The sequence below is a fragment of the Pseudonaja textilis genome, chromosome 12 (assembly GCF_049901715.1).
Source record: "Pseudonaja textilis isolate UNSWEBS1 chromosome 12, rPseTex1.2, whole genome shotgun sequence".
In the NCBI taxonomy this organism is placed as follows: Eukaryota; Metazoa; Chordata; class Lepidosauria; order Squamata; family Elapidae; genus Pseudonaja; species Pseudonaja textilis.
This window is the reverse complement of record NC_142001.1, coordinates 3,555,999-3,569,279: the sequence shown is the minus strand read 5'-3', so window position 1 is coordinate 3,569,279 and position 13,281 is coordinate 3,555,999. Positions and strand designations below refer to the sequence as shown.

The window sequence follows — 13,281 nt, the reverse complement described above, 5'->3', positions numbered from 1 at the left end:
TTGCCAGTTGCCCAGCTGAGGCGGGAGAAATTTAACGTTTCCCCAGCCCTGTTCACGGCTGAGGGACCTGAACTCTTATTTCCCTCACACAGCCATTTTCTTCACCCTTTTGGCCTTAAGTCCAAAGTGTCTGGCTCAGGTTCGTGTCGTGCCAGAAGATCGGATTGAACCTTGGCCTTTAAGAAGGCTCGAGGCCGGGTTTGACCAGCCTGCTAAGACAGGGATCTCCAACCATGGCCACTTTAAGATTTGTGGACTTCAACTCCCAGAGTTCCTCAGCCAGTTGAAGTCCACAAGTCTTAAAGTGGCCACGGTTGGACACCCCTGGTCTGCTGGCTGAGGAATTCTGGGAGTTGAAGTCCACAAGTCTTAAAGTGGCCAAGGTTGGAGACCCCTGTGCTCAGAAAGAAAGGGAGACTCAGATCAGGCTTCAGGCTAGCGAAGATGGTCAGAGAAGGAAGGCTCAGGCTGCCGCAGGTGGATGGTGGCTTCCATTTTCATCCTAAGTTCTCACTCCTGGGTAGAAAAGAACATGGCGGTGATGCAGATACGGAGTCCCCATTAAAGATCTGTTGACGGACAGAACTGAGGGCGAGCTTCCATCTTCAGCCAGTCTTTAATGGGACTGGACTCTCAACTGAGTTTTCCCTTTTCCCAAACATACTGAGCCATTTTGGTCTAGTGGTTAAGGCACCGGGCTAGAGAGCGGGAGATGGTGAGAGCCAGTTGCTGTCTCTCAGCCCAGCCTACCTCACAGGGTTGCTGTTGGGAGAGGGAAATAAGAAGAGGAAGGTATGTGGGGATGTGTTAACTACCTTGAGTTATTGGTAAAATTAGTAAAGGTGGGATGCAAATAAATAAAAATGCAGCACTTGGGAGTACAAATATAGTATAGCCTGTGCTTTGATGCTATCCTTGTATGTAACCAGTATAGTGTATGTCAGGGGTCTCCAACCTTGGCAACTTTAAGCCTGGAAGACTTCAACTCAAGTTAGAAACAGCCCCCCAAAGTCACATTCTCCAATAGAAGTAATTCAACGTTGCTTGATGTCATAAATCAAGGCGCCTAAGCACGGACAGTCCCACAGAAAGAAGAATCACCTAGCCAAAACAACTCTCTCTATCTTAACTCCCCACTCCTTAGGCATGTGGCAAGCCTGAAGCCCTTCCCCCCCGTGACTGCCGCAGAGAAAGTAAGAAAAAGAATATATGCTAAGCCTAACTAAAATGGCTACACATATGTCAATTTTGGGCTTGACAGGCTGCCCTCATTTGAAAAGAAACCCCTGCAATGACATAAAAATATACAAAAATGGCAATTAGGTTAAACACAATCATACAATGCACATTTTAACCTCCTCTGCCACCCACAGAATTCGGTTTAGACTTGTGTGGATATTTTTCATGAAATTTCCCCACCAATCTTATCAGCATTTACTTTCCAGCTATTAACCCAAGTGGCTTGTGAAATTGGATAGCCTTTCCAATAAATTAAATATTGTAACGTCCCCCTAAAAATCCTAGAATCCAAAATTTTCTTAAGCTCATAATGTTCATGCCCTGCTTTGCTGGCTGGGGAATTCTGGGAGTTGAAGTCCTCCAGGCTTAAAGTTGCCACGGTTGGAGACCTCTGGTGTATGTCATACGAAGCACATTCCATTCTGATTTCTTTCTCTTTTTTTCCCCATTTTTTTCCCCAGGTTCGTGTCCGGCACAGGGCTGGTGATTTACCCAGAAATTGGGGACAAGCTGGATATCATCTGTCCGAAGGCGGATCCATCCAAACCGTATGAATATTACAAACTGTACCTAGTAAAGCGGGACCAAGCGGAGTTCTGCAGCACCATCATGGACCCAAATGTGTTGGTGACCTGCAACAGGCCCGAGCTGGAAATCCGTTTTACCATCAAATTCCAGGAGTTCAGCCCCAACTACATGGGCTTGGAGTTCAAAAGATACCAGGATTACTTTATCACATGTGAGTGCCATCCACCTCGCCCCCCCAGTCTTCCTCTCCCTTGATCTTCGCTTTCTCTCCCAGGCTCCCCTGGAGAGTCTCCCAGTCACAGTCCCCTAAACTGCGCTGAAGACGTTATCTAGCCTGGTAACGAGACGTTTGGGGACCATCCTGCAAGCTCGGAGAATGAACCTTCACCCTCCTCTCACAATCACTCTTTCTCCTCCCCGTTCCTCCTTCCCCTCATTTCCACCCAGGGAACCACTTTCCACCACATTGTTCAGTTCAGTGGTGGGATTCAAATGTTTTTACTATGGGTTCTGTGGGTGTGGTGTGGCTTGGTGGGCGCGGCAGAGGATCTGCTAACCTGCTTTCCAGCTCCGTTCTCCTGTGCAGGGCAACCAAAGGAGATCCAGCCGATTAGTTGAGACTCGACGGGAGGCAGAGAAGAGATGGGATTGGCGGGGCCAGTCAGAGGCGGGATTTGCCAGGTCTCCAAACTACTCAAACTTTCCGCTATCGGTTCTCCAGAACCGGCCCAATGCCACCTCTGGTTCAGTTGCAGTTTGTTAAATGCCCCTTGGAGCCATCTTGTTACCTGTGCGTCTTTTGAGAAAATTCTGAACTGAAAATAACCTCTGTGCTGGATGCCCAAGGGGAGGGAAGGGTGAAGATTCCTCAGCTGCCTGATTCTCTGCGGGCGAGCCAAGCGTCCCGCTGGCCGAGCACAAGGGTAACATTTGCCTGGGCAGGTGGCACATCCAGGAGCAGGCGCCAGGGTTAATTCTGGAAAATTCTGGTCCTTTCTGGATTTGCTACGTGAAAGTCTCAGGAATTAGTCTGAAGGGAGGCAGGAGAGAAAGCCAAGAGTCCGTTGGTTGAGTGCTGGGAAGCGTCTCTGATGATTTTGATCCAGGGATTGAAACCAAAACGAGCTTCCGGTTAGAAGTCCTCTCCACACACTATTGGTGATTGCTTCGATTGGCCCCTGTAGGGTTTCTCCCAAGCGCCGTCCTGCATGAACTGTGGCTGCGGAGCCTCTGGGGCTCTGGGAGAATCCAGCGGGTCCCTTGGCTTGTTGATTGGGACATCTCTGGGAAGGGCATTTTTTCAGTCTGGGAGGGGCTAGACCACCAACCTGCTGTGGTGAAGCCCAGAGGCTTCAGAGCTGCTCAGAGTCACTGGCACGGCAGCTGGCATGGGGTATGCTGCTTGTTCCTCCTCTGGGGCCCCATCTCCATGGCAGAGGTGACAGACCTGCCCGAGATCAGCTGGGGTGCCTTCACCTCTACAACAGCCTCCGCCCTCCATTCCCCGAGAGGATACACCTCTTCCCTACCTTCCCATATCAAGGGCGTTTTGACAAGAGGAAGAGCTGCAGCCAGGAGTATGGGTAGCCCTTGACTTGCAACCGAGCCCAAAATTTCTGGTGTTAAGTGAGACATTTGTTAAGTGAGCTTTGCCCCATTTTGTGACCTTTCCTGCCACAGTTATTAAGTGAATCACTGCATTTGTTAAGTTAGTAACCCAGTTGTGAAGTGAATCTGGCTTCCCCATTGACTTTGCTTGTCAAAAGGTCGCAAAAGGGGATCATGTGACCCCTGGGACACTGCAACTGACGTAAGTACATGCCAGTTGCCAAGCATATGAATTTTGATCACATGACCATGGGGATGCTGCAGTGTTCACAAGTGTAAAAAACGGCCATACGTCCCTTTTTTCAGTGCCGCTGTAACTTAGAACGGTCACTAAATGAACTGTGGTAAGTCAAGCACTGCCAATATCTCCATCCACAGAGGGAGGGGGGCAAGGGGAGTTTTTGAGAAGGACCCTCCCTGGTTTCCCAGGGAATAAGGGGAGAAACTCTCCCAGTCTTCCAAGATTCAGTAAATAAAGATAAGAGTTAGTACTCATAGTTATGCTTCATGTCTGGACTACCTCAAAGAGCTAATGTAATTATTTGTGGGCCTGTTTAGTTAAATACACTATTATCATTTAGCACGGGAGTCCCCAGCCAGCAATTCTGGGAGTTGAAGTCCAAAAATCTTAAACTGGCCAAGTTGGGATTCTGGGAGTTGAAGTCCACAAGACTTAAAGTGGCCAAGTTTAGGATTCTGGGAGTTGAAGTCCCCAAGTCTTAAAATGGCCAAGTTTGGGATTCTGGGAGTTGAAGTCCACAAATCTTAAAGTGGCCAAGTTTGGGATTCTGGGAGTTGAAGTCCACAAATCTTAAAGTGGCTAAGTTTGGGATTCTGGGAGTTGAAGTCCCCAAGTCTTAAAGTGGCCAAGTTTAGGATTCTGGGAGTTGAAGTCCACAAGTCTTAAAGTGGCCAAGTTGGGATTCTGGGAATTGAAGTCCACAAGTCTTAAAGTGGCCAAGTTTGGGATTCTGGGAGTTGAAGTCCACAAGTCTTATAGTGGCCAAGTTTGGGATTCTGGGAGTTGAAGTCCACAAGTCTTAAAGTGGCCAAATTTGGAGACCTCTGATTTAGCGTAACAGTAACAGGTACTAGTTCAGGCTGCAGTGAAGGCAGGTAAACTGAGCCTCAGAGTAGGAAAGTCACCTTTGACACCTGCTGGCTCCCAACTTCTCTTTCTAACATCCTGTTTGTGTTATTTGTCAAGTGCTGAAGTTGGTGGGGGATGCAGCCTGAAAAGGAGGCATTGATTGATGGGCTCTCCTGTGGCTGGCGTTAGGAGGGCCTCTAATGACATGTGGCAAGTCGGATCCCTTTAGGCCCGAGTCTTTGTTCAGCCCCTGGCATTGCGGGCCTGTTCGCAGGGCAGGCAACATTCGGCCCTGCTTATCTTTCCTCCCAGTGAACTTCTCCCGTTTCACTGATTTGGGAAAAGGAATCAAGTCTGGTTTCTGCCACATCTGCTTTTTATATAGCCATGGAGGACACAGGGAGTGCTTGTAAGCAGGGCGCTGGATGCCAACAGGGTTTCTTTCCTATTGTCTTCGGGACCGGCCCTGTCTAGATTGTTCCAGAATACCAGCCTGGCTCTGGGCTTCTTTCGTTCGTTTCCACTCTCCAAATTCACTAAATGGACATCTGTCAACGGGCTTGTTTAGCTTGAAGAATCGAAAGTGGCAAGAGAGCGAAGAAGGACCACGTACAGCTTTTAGATAATTATACAGCCATGGGCCAGAATTTCCTTCCAGGCTGTCCCTTAGTCCCGCTGTGAACTTAAAGGGTGCGAGGAGATTGGAAGCAGATGCCAGTTTGGCCCTGCCACCTCTTACGATTCGGAGAGCTAGGATTTTTCCGCTCTATGAAGTCCTCAGTTCTTGGTCTCTAGAAGGATCCATTCCTTTGCTGCCCTCTTGGTCCAGTTCAAAGGGCTTCTGGAATAACAGAGGAGTCCCTGAGGCACGTGAGCAGAGGTTGGCAGAACCAGAAAGAGGGGGGAAAGGTGTATGGTGAGAACTGCTCTAGTCTGAACAGAGCTGACGGTCAATTCGTAGGGAAGGGAACGGGTTTTTATAACACAATTTATTATTCCGTGTTGTATTTCTCCTTTGATAGGAAGCAGTTTCCAAGTCTTTCCTGAAATGGGCTTTTAAGGCTTGAAGCTCAGGTCAAGTAAGACAGAAGAGCTTTGATGGGGAAAAGCAGCACTTAGGGTACCTATTTAAGATCATCATTATGAAGCATAAATGGCTGGAAGAGTCCTTGCAGGTAATCCAGCCTGACTCCCAGCTCAATGCAAGGACTTCAAACTTGGCAAATTTAAGACTTGTGGACTTCAACTCCCAGAATTCCTCTTCCAGTCATGTTAGCTTAGGAATTCTGGGAGTTGAAGTCCGCAAGTCTTAAATTTGCCAAGTTTGAAGACCCTTGCCTTAGTAGAACCTCATCAAAAATGTCCATCCAGCCTTGGTTTCAACATCTCCAGCAAAGGCAGATCAGATTTTCTGAGACAGTTCTTACCATTTGGATTTTTGTTCCTGGTGTCCAGGCAAAAAACATGCTTTTGAAATATAAATTCATTGGGGTTCCTTTTTTTTGGTCTTCTGATACAATTTTGAGCAATTCTATCCTTCTACATGTCAGCTCATCAGATGCTTGAAGACAGTTGTCGTGTGCTCCCCACAAACTTCTCCACTTTACACAGATAGAATGAATATATATTATATAGAATGAATATATATATATTAACAACTTATTCCTTAGATGTTTTTCCTTCCTTAAATTCCTGGGTTCCTTTTTTCTGGACATGATCCAGATGTCAGGGTCCTAAAAATGAGGCGTCCATAATGAAATACAATATATGAGGTGTGCTCTGGCCAAAGCAGGTGAGGGAGAACCAAGGATTTTTCTTCATCTCAATACAGTCTTCGAGATATAACGCTTCACTTAATGGCCGTTCAAAGCTATGACAGACTCCCCCCCCCTCAAAAAAAACCCTATATACAACCATGTTTCAAAGCTCCGTGTCAAACACAAGAAACCAGGAACCACAGTTGTTCAAATGAGTGCAAGATTATACCACACGTCGCTCCACAAGAATCTACACCGGGGGTCTCCAACCTTGGTCCCTTTAAGCCTGGAGGACTTCAACTCCCAGCTTTGCTGGCTGGGGAATTCTGGGAGTTGAAGTCCACCAGGCTTAAAGGGACCAAGGTTGCCCCTGATCTAAACTATTAACGCTCAAAGCAAATTAGCGGTAGGTAAGAATCCGTGGGATTCAAGGTGGGCTGGACTTAGATCCCTTGGGAGCACGAAGCGCCTCCCAGTGGCTGACGACCCCCTTCCTCAGCAGGGTCCTCTCCTCCATTGTGGCTGCTGCACCGGCCCCCGTTTCCCCAAAGGCTGGCAAGAGCCAGGAGAGGCCTACAGCAGATTGGGGCAGAGGCCCCAGCCCACAAGGGTGGCTTCCTCCTTCTGCAAAAGTTTCCCCGTGGATGGATGGATGGATGGATGGTGGAGCTTCTTCCCTGGCATTTCCAAGCATCGGGGCTTCTCCCGGCCAAGCACGGAGGCTTCTTTGGAAGCTGCTTTGAACGTGGCTGGTGTCGTGCCCGGATCTGGCTGAGCTCTTTTGCCTCTGCCAGGGAGAGGGAAGGCCAGCTTTTTGCGGCTTGTCTGCCTCCTTTGCAGACCCCTCCCTAAGCCTCCCCCACCCAGGAGGTACTCCCATGTTCTGCTTGGTAACCCGCATGTTCATTTAGCAGACACATCAGGAAGAGCAGAGGGTGGAAGGGTCATTAAGCAAGGCTGTCTCATGACCATAACGACGTCCAAAATTTTAGCCAGGGGTTCTCTGTCCGGCTGCTAGGTGGGCGTGGCCATGGTGGGCGTGGCCTAGTTGGCCTCCTGCACCGTGGCGGGACTGCAGAGGTTCTCCCTGGGCTCTAGAGCTCTCCCCAGCCTTCGGAGGCTCTTTGGAAGCTGGAAACGGGTCCATTTCCAGCCTTCCTGAACTTCTGGGAGGCCTGATTTTTGCCCTCCCCGAGCCTCCGCGTGCACCCTGCAAAATGGGCCGTGTGGGGACTCCTAGGAGGAGAGGGGCAGGGTGGGTAGGGCCAGCCAGGCGTGGGATTGGGGGGCTCTCTGAACTGGCAGAATCTCAGCAAGGGGCTCTCCCGAACCGCCAGCAGCCCCAGCCCTGGCTGTAGATCAAGGACCGCCTGCACTGCATTTTAGTCAACGTGTTTCATCTGTTTTAAAACTGCATCACGCGGTTGGGGGTGTCTAGGACAACTCGCCACCGCCAGCTCACCTCAGGACAATTCAGTGCTAGACTAATTGTTTCATTGAGTTACTTTCATTATGGGTGACGGTGCTTTTGTGTTGTATGATTGTAACTCTTGTATTTCTGGATTCACTTTCATTACGTTGTTATTATTGGCCATGTTTCCATTGCAATTAATGTAACTGAATTGCTCTGCGGCAAGTTGGCCGTGGCTAGTTGTCCCATTCCACACTGATGGTTCATCTTCGCTTGGGAGCCTCCAAGGCTGTCCGATTGCTTTCCTTCCTGGGAAGAGCTGCGTTCTGTCGACAGGATTCGTCTTATTATCCGGAGGGGCAAATCCCAGGCGCTTCAACCAGCTTTGGCCAATGCCAAGAGGTTTTTGATGCTTCATCAAAAGCTGGAGAATCACAGGCTCCCCACCTCACTGGTGTTTTCGATGGCTTTTTATCCGTTTGGGTAAAATAAAATCAGCACAACCGGATAATAGCCACAGCACTTGGACTTATATACCTCTTTACAGTGCTTCCCATCCCTGGTCTCTAAGCAGTTTACAGAGTCAGCCTCTTGCCCTCGATAATCTGGGTCTCATTTTACCCACTTCGGAAGGATGGAAGGCTGAGTTAAACTTGAGCCTTGGTGGGATTTGAACTGCCAAATTGTAGGCAGTTAGCAGAAGTAGCCTGCAGTACTGCACTCTAACCACAGTGCCGCAGAGGCTCCTTGTGATAGTAGCCTTCCATTTTCTGCATTCTGGTAACATTTTTTTTTTTTTAGGTTAGAGCAATGCGTTATTTGTGGTTTGGAGTTGACCATTTGGTTACTTAAATGTTTCTTTTGTTTGTTTGCTGCCCATCTCGCTTCAAGGTAACCGGGCAAATACTGAAACCATGGACAATAAATATTCCTAAAAACAGTAATAAAGCACAGTTAAAAAGATGGGGAGGAAGGGAGCAAGATGTGTAGGAGTGAAGCTGGGGGTCTCAGTCTGTCAAGCACCTCCAGAACGATGCACCCCCATTGGGGCAGCAGGCCAGCTGGCAGAGCCCGGTCTCCAGACCCCGTCAGGAGGGTGGGAGTAGATCCCACCTTGGGGTGGGAGTGGGGGTTAAGGCATTCCAGAGGGTGGGAGTCACAGCACAGAAGGCTCTTCACCTGGACCCACCAACCAGAATTCCTTCGCTGATGGGATCCCTAGCATGCCCCTTCTGCTGGCGTGGGTGGCACAACTCACACAGATCTGATCTGGTACGTAGTCTGGGCCATCCTTTGACTCTAGGACGTTACCAAAGCTTCAGCAGGGCCGTGTAGTAAAAGCCGCCCCGGGAGATCCCCCAGTTCCCTGCCTGATAGTTCAAAGTAGGGACATCTGAGATGATGGGTGTTGGGAAAGCTAAGCTCTGAACTAAGCCTTTTGTGATGTGCTATCAACACACGGATATATATATAAAGCTATTGGGGCTCCCGTTGCGCAACTGCAACCACCATCTTGATCCCCCCCCCAGCAGAGGCCACTGCTAGTAAGAATATTTGTAACTCAAGAGTTGAAATGAGGGGGGTCCTTGGTGGTCTCTGAGCTCGCTTGTTTTCTCGCAGACATTTCATTACCCAAACGAGGCAGCGTCATCAGTGCTCACCAGAGGCCACTGGCTCAGTGTGTTCAGTGAGCAGTTTATGGTTTTATGTGCAGGCTGCTCTTTTGTGTGAAGTGGGAGGAGGTCCCTGTTTGGGGTGATTTTTTTTGTTTTGGTGTCACCTGGTTTGGGGTGGGCTGGAGGCAGAAAGATTGATTGTGGTGTTTATAAGAGGCAAATGAAATTGGAGAGGAATATTGCCAAAGTCTTCCTTGTCTATTATGTTCCGGAATGTGGCCTCTCGGGGGCGGCGGGGGGTCTAAGCTGCAAATCATCAGGGTTAGCAATGATCCATAACCATAGACGTGAACAAAAAATTAAGCCCTGTCCTTCTACTTGTGTCCTGCTTATGGGTAGTTGATCTTCAGCAACAGGCTGGTTCAAGATATTGATTTAAAGCTTCCCCGGAGGGTTTTTTTTTTCCCATGCTTTGGAATTTAATGGGTTGTGTGCTGCTCTTAAAAAAAGGTCTGCTTTGCCCAAATTGGTCTTGGATGGCTTTCGAAGTTTCCTTGCCGTAGGGATAATTGGGTCTTGTTGTTTTGCTAGGAAGCAAGTAGTCCTTTGATCCTGCCTCAAAACACAGGGCTGGGATGAACACAGCCAGATTCCCCGCATTGAAGCTAATGCGGCTCAGAAAGCCAAATTCTTTAGCAATTGAGAAGAGGAAGAGGAAAGCTGGTCATTAAAAGGTCTCACTCGCTAATAAAACGGAACTCGGAGGAGAGCATCCACGGCTCTCCCATTTAAAGCGGGCAAACCTTGCATTTCAAGACTTCCTGAACTCCCTCACGGTAATGTTGGTTTAGAACAAAGACCAAAGAATGCAGAAGTTTTGTAGTTGAAATCACGAGGAATCCATTACCTGTGACGTGGGTTAGGTAACCCTGTGTAGAAACAGACTCAGTCACCCTCTGGATTCACCCTTTGCAAGACTAGCTGAACAATTCCACTCCTTCTGCCTTCCACTTAGCTGTAAGCTGACTGGCATGGCCTTCCAGCGTGTTGATGGTATTCACGTTGTGCCTATTGGATAGAACATGGAAATGATGCCAAATGTAGAGAGGTGAGTACAAGAAAAGAGTGGGCTTAGCAGAAGCAGCTCAAAATCTCCATCTTGGATGACGGGACTGACCATCTATCTACACCAGGGGTCTCCAACCTTGGCCACTTTAAGCCTGGGGACTTCAATTCCCAGAATTCCCAGCCAGTTCCCCAGTTGGCTGGGGAATTCTGGGAATTGAAGTCCCCCAGGCTTAAAGTGGCCAAGGTTGGAGACCCCTGGTCTACACAGATCAATGAAATTGCAAGTTCAAGAGCTCCTTACATCTGATGACACAGTACAAATAATATAGCCATGCTGAGAAATATCAGTAGCCTCATCCGTGCCTGGTTTCCTCCGCATTTTGGGGTGTTCCTCTGAGATGTCAGTTTCAAGGAAAGTTGGTTCCAGAACCCAAGTCCCGTCTGTCTTTTTCCTCTTGCATCAAACTTAAGCGGAGAGCTGATTCAGCACCAAGGAGCCCACCTCGATGGTTTCTGTGGGTTGCAGCTAGAGCCATGAGTCACCCTCTTGGCATGAGGAGGTCCCAGGGCTTCATTAAGATGAGAGAGATCATCTTAATGTCCTGGAATTATTTTTAAATTGCCCGTAGACTAGCCGTTCCAATTTTGAAATAGTTGAAGTAAGCAATAACTATCCCTAACTGGCTAAGCTTGATGCAGATCAGATGTGATTTGGCAGAGTCAGAGTGGCTTGAAAACTCATCAGGTGGCAGCTTCATGGTAGTTTGGGTTGAAAAATACCTCGACTTTTAATTCTGATGAGTAGAACTGCATCGAAGCCTTTCTTGCTGGCTTCCAGAAGGCTGGGCTTCCTCTGAGAAGGATGGAGGTGTTTTAACATGTATGAATGCAGGCAAAAGCTAAATGCAATTCAGCAGCGAGCAGAAAGGTACCTTCGCTCTGCATCCTAAATTGAACCTTTTCCTTCGAGGTGCCTTTTGGATTATCCCCATTTTACAGTAAGGATTCCTTCCTTCCTGTGATTCGTGCCATTAGGGTTTAATTAGGGTTTAATTAAATTAGGGTTTAATTAGGGTTTAAAATTAGGGTTTAATTAAGCAAAGGGAGATTTATTATAGAACCAAAAAAGAAAAAGAAAAAAAACCCTCTCCCTTTTGCTACCCAAATGCAATTGTTGAAACTTGTCTTCTCCTAATTGCAAAAGGGAGAGTAATGGAAAGACACAGAATAAACCTAGTTAGTGTAAAGTAAGCTTGGTTGACTTCTGTAGGCTTTGCCCCAGCTATGTTTGCATCGGGTTGAAAAACCAGGGCTTATTTCTTCCTCTTTTCTCATTTTCCCTCTCATTTTTGTCTAAGGCAGGAGTCCCCAGCCCCCGGGTTGCGGCCCGTTCGGAACTGGGCCATGCAAGCGGCAAGCAAGTGCATGCACACAGCCCCATTTGCGCGACTGGAAGGCACCTGTGTTTATGCGTGAAGCTTCACTTGCGCCTGCCACTTGCACGAATGAAGTTTCACACGCCTGCACGAGTTTCTGCTGCTTGCCCCAATGCGCTTGCCTGCCACTCACACAAAACTATTTCCTCTCTCCCTCCCCACCCCCGGTCCGCAAAGCCAGAAAGGTTGGGGACCACCGGTTTAAAGGAAAAAAACTGCATAGTAGGGATTCTTCTTTGCCCCTTAAAAAAAAGCAACCCAGGGTTTTAGTTGGGACCAACCTCCAGATTCCCAGCCTTTGTTTAACGTTCTTGCTAGCCCAGCACTGGACCTGTCATTTCTCATTCTGTGTCTCTCTGCTTGCAAAGAGAGGACTTTTGTTCCCTCTATGAATTGGAGATTAAGGGACTGAACTGTACCCCCTCTTTTTCCAGGAGTGCCTGAAAGTCTCTCAGCAACACCTATTAGTGAAGGGGTGCAAAATGCTGTTCAGCAGCCAGCTGCATCTCTTGAGTAAGGCCTTAGGAGGCCTGTGTGCATGGAGAGTAAATACCATTGTTTTCAGGGCTGTGTCTCTCGAATGGTGAACGGATGCAGTTTGCATAAAGGAAGGAGAAAGAAATTCTAACGTCTCCATGAGTCCTTCAGCTGCATTTCTACACGAGTGGGAGCGCTGAACTGGTGGCTGTGTGGTGCAGTAGTAGGTAGAGGTCCCAGTGAAGCCCAAAGTGAACCAGAGCAGGCCGTGTAGAGCAATGGCTAAAAAGGCCAGTGCGCTCTCAGGTGACCAGCATAAACATTGCATTCAGAGGCAGGTAATTGTTCCCTTGGAGTTTGCGGTGTCGGGATCCCACGTATAGAATTGAGGAATTATAGGCATAGGACCTACACATACCCAAAAGGCTGCCATGGCTCTGTTGAAAGGAGATAGGAGTGGTTTGAAATCATGGAAAAAGAGGTTCTAGCAAACGGTAGGTGAAATTTCCTGATGACCACAGCTGTCAAAGAGAGGCGCAACTTCCTTAGAACGGTGAGATGGTCTCCCTTGCTGCAGGTTTGGGCCTCATGTTGGTTAGTCCAGTATTGCTGACCCTCTAGTTTCCTTCTCCATCTTTTGAGAGCCAAAGATGTTTGCTAGGTTTGTCCAAAATCTGTTTGACCTTCCGCTAGGTGCAGAGTTTGTCTCCCATTTGATGTCAGGGTGGTTAAAGTCCCCCCATTATTATTGCGGTGTCCTTCCTGCACACCTTAGCTAACTGATCAGCAAAAAGTTCATCTATTTCCTCTATTTGGGTAGCTGTTCGATAATACTGTATACACCTATAGAAATGCCATTCCGTTTTCATCCTTGGGTGGTTGGGTTTTGTTTTTGCATTTCTATAGAGGTGTAGTTATTTCTTGTATATTGTGCAACTCCACCTCCTCGTTTATCAGGTGTGTTTCTTTTGATTGTCTGGTCTACAGATTCCTGGTCCAGTTTCCCTGAGCAGTGATCCAGTTGATTTCCAAAAACATTCTTCCCAGTTAT

General features: G+C 48.1%; 1 protein-coding gene across 1 annotated transcript in view; it reads left to right on the top strand.

Moving 5' to 3' along the window:
* Positions 1-13,281, top strand: part of EFNB1 (ephrin B1) — an 85,253-nt gene that overhangs the window by 39,196 nt on the left and 32,776 nt on the right. Inside the window, exon 2 of the mRNA XM_026703122.2 lies at positions 1,701-1,978. Coding sequence (XP_026558907.1) covers positions 1,701-1,978 — 278 coding nt within the window. The remainder of the gene's footprint in view (positions 1-1,700; positions 1,979-13,281) is intronic.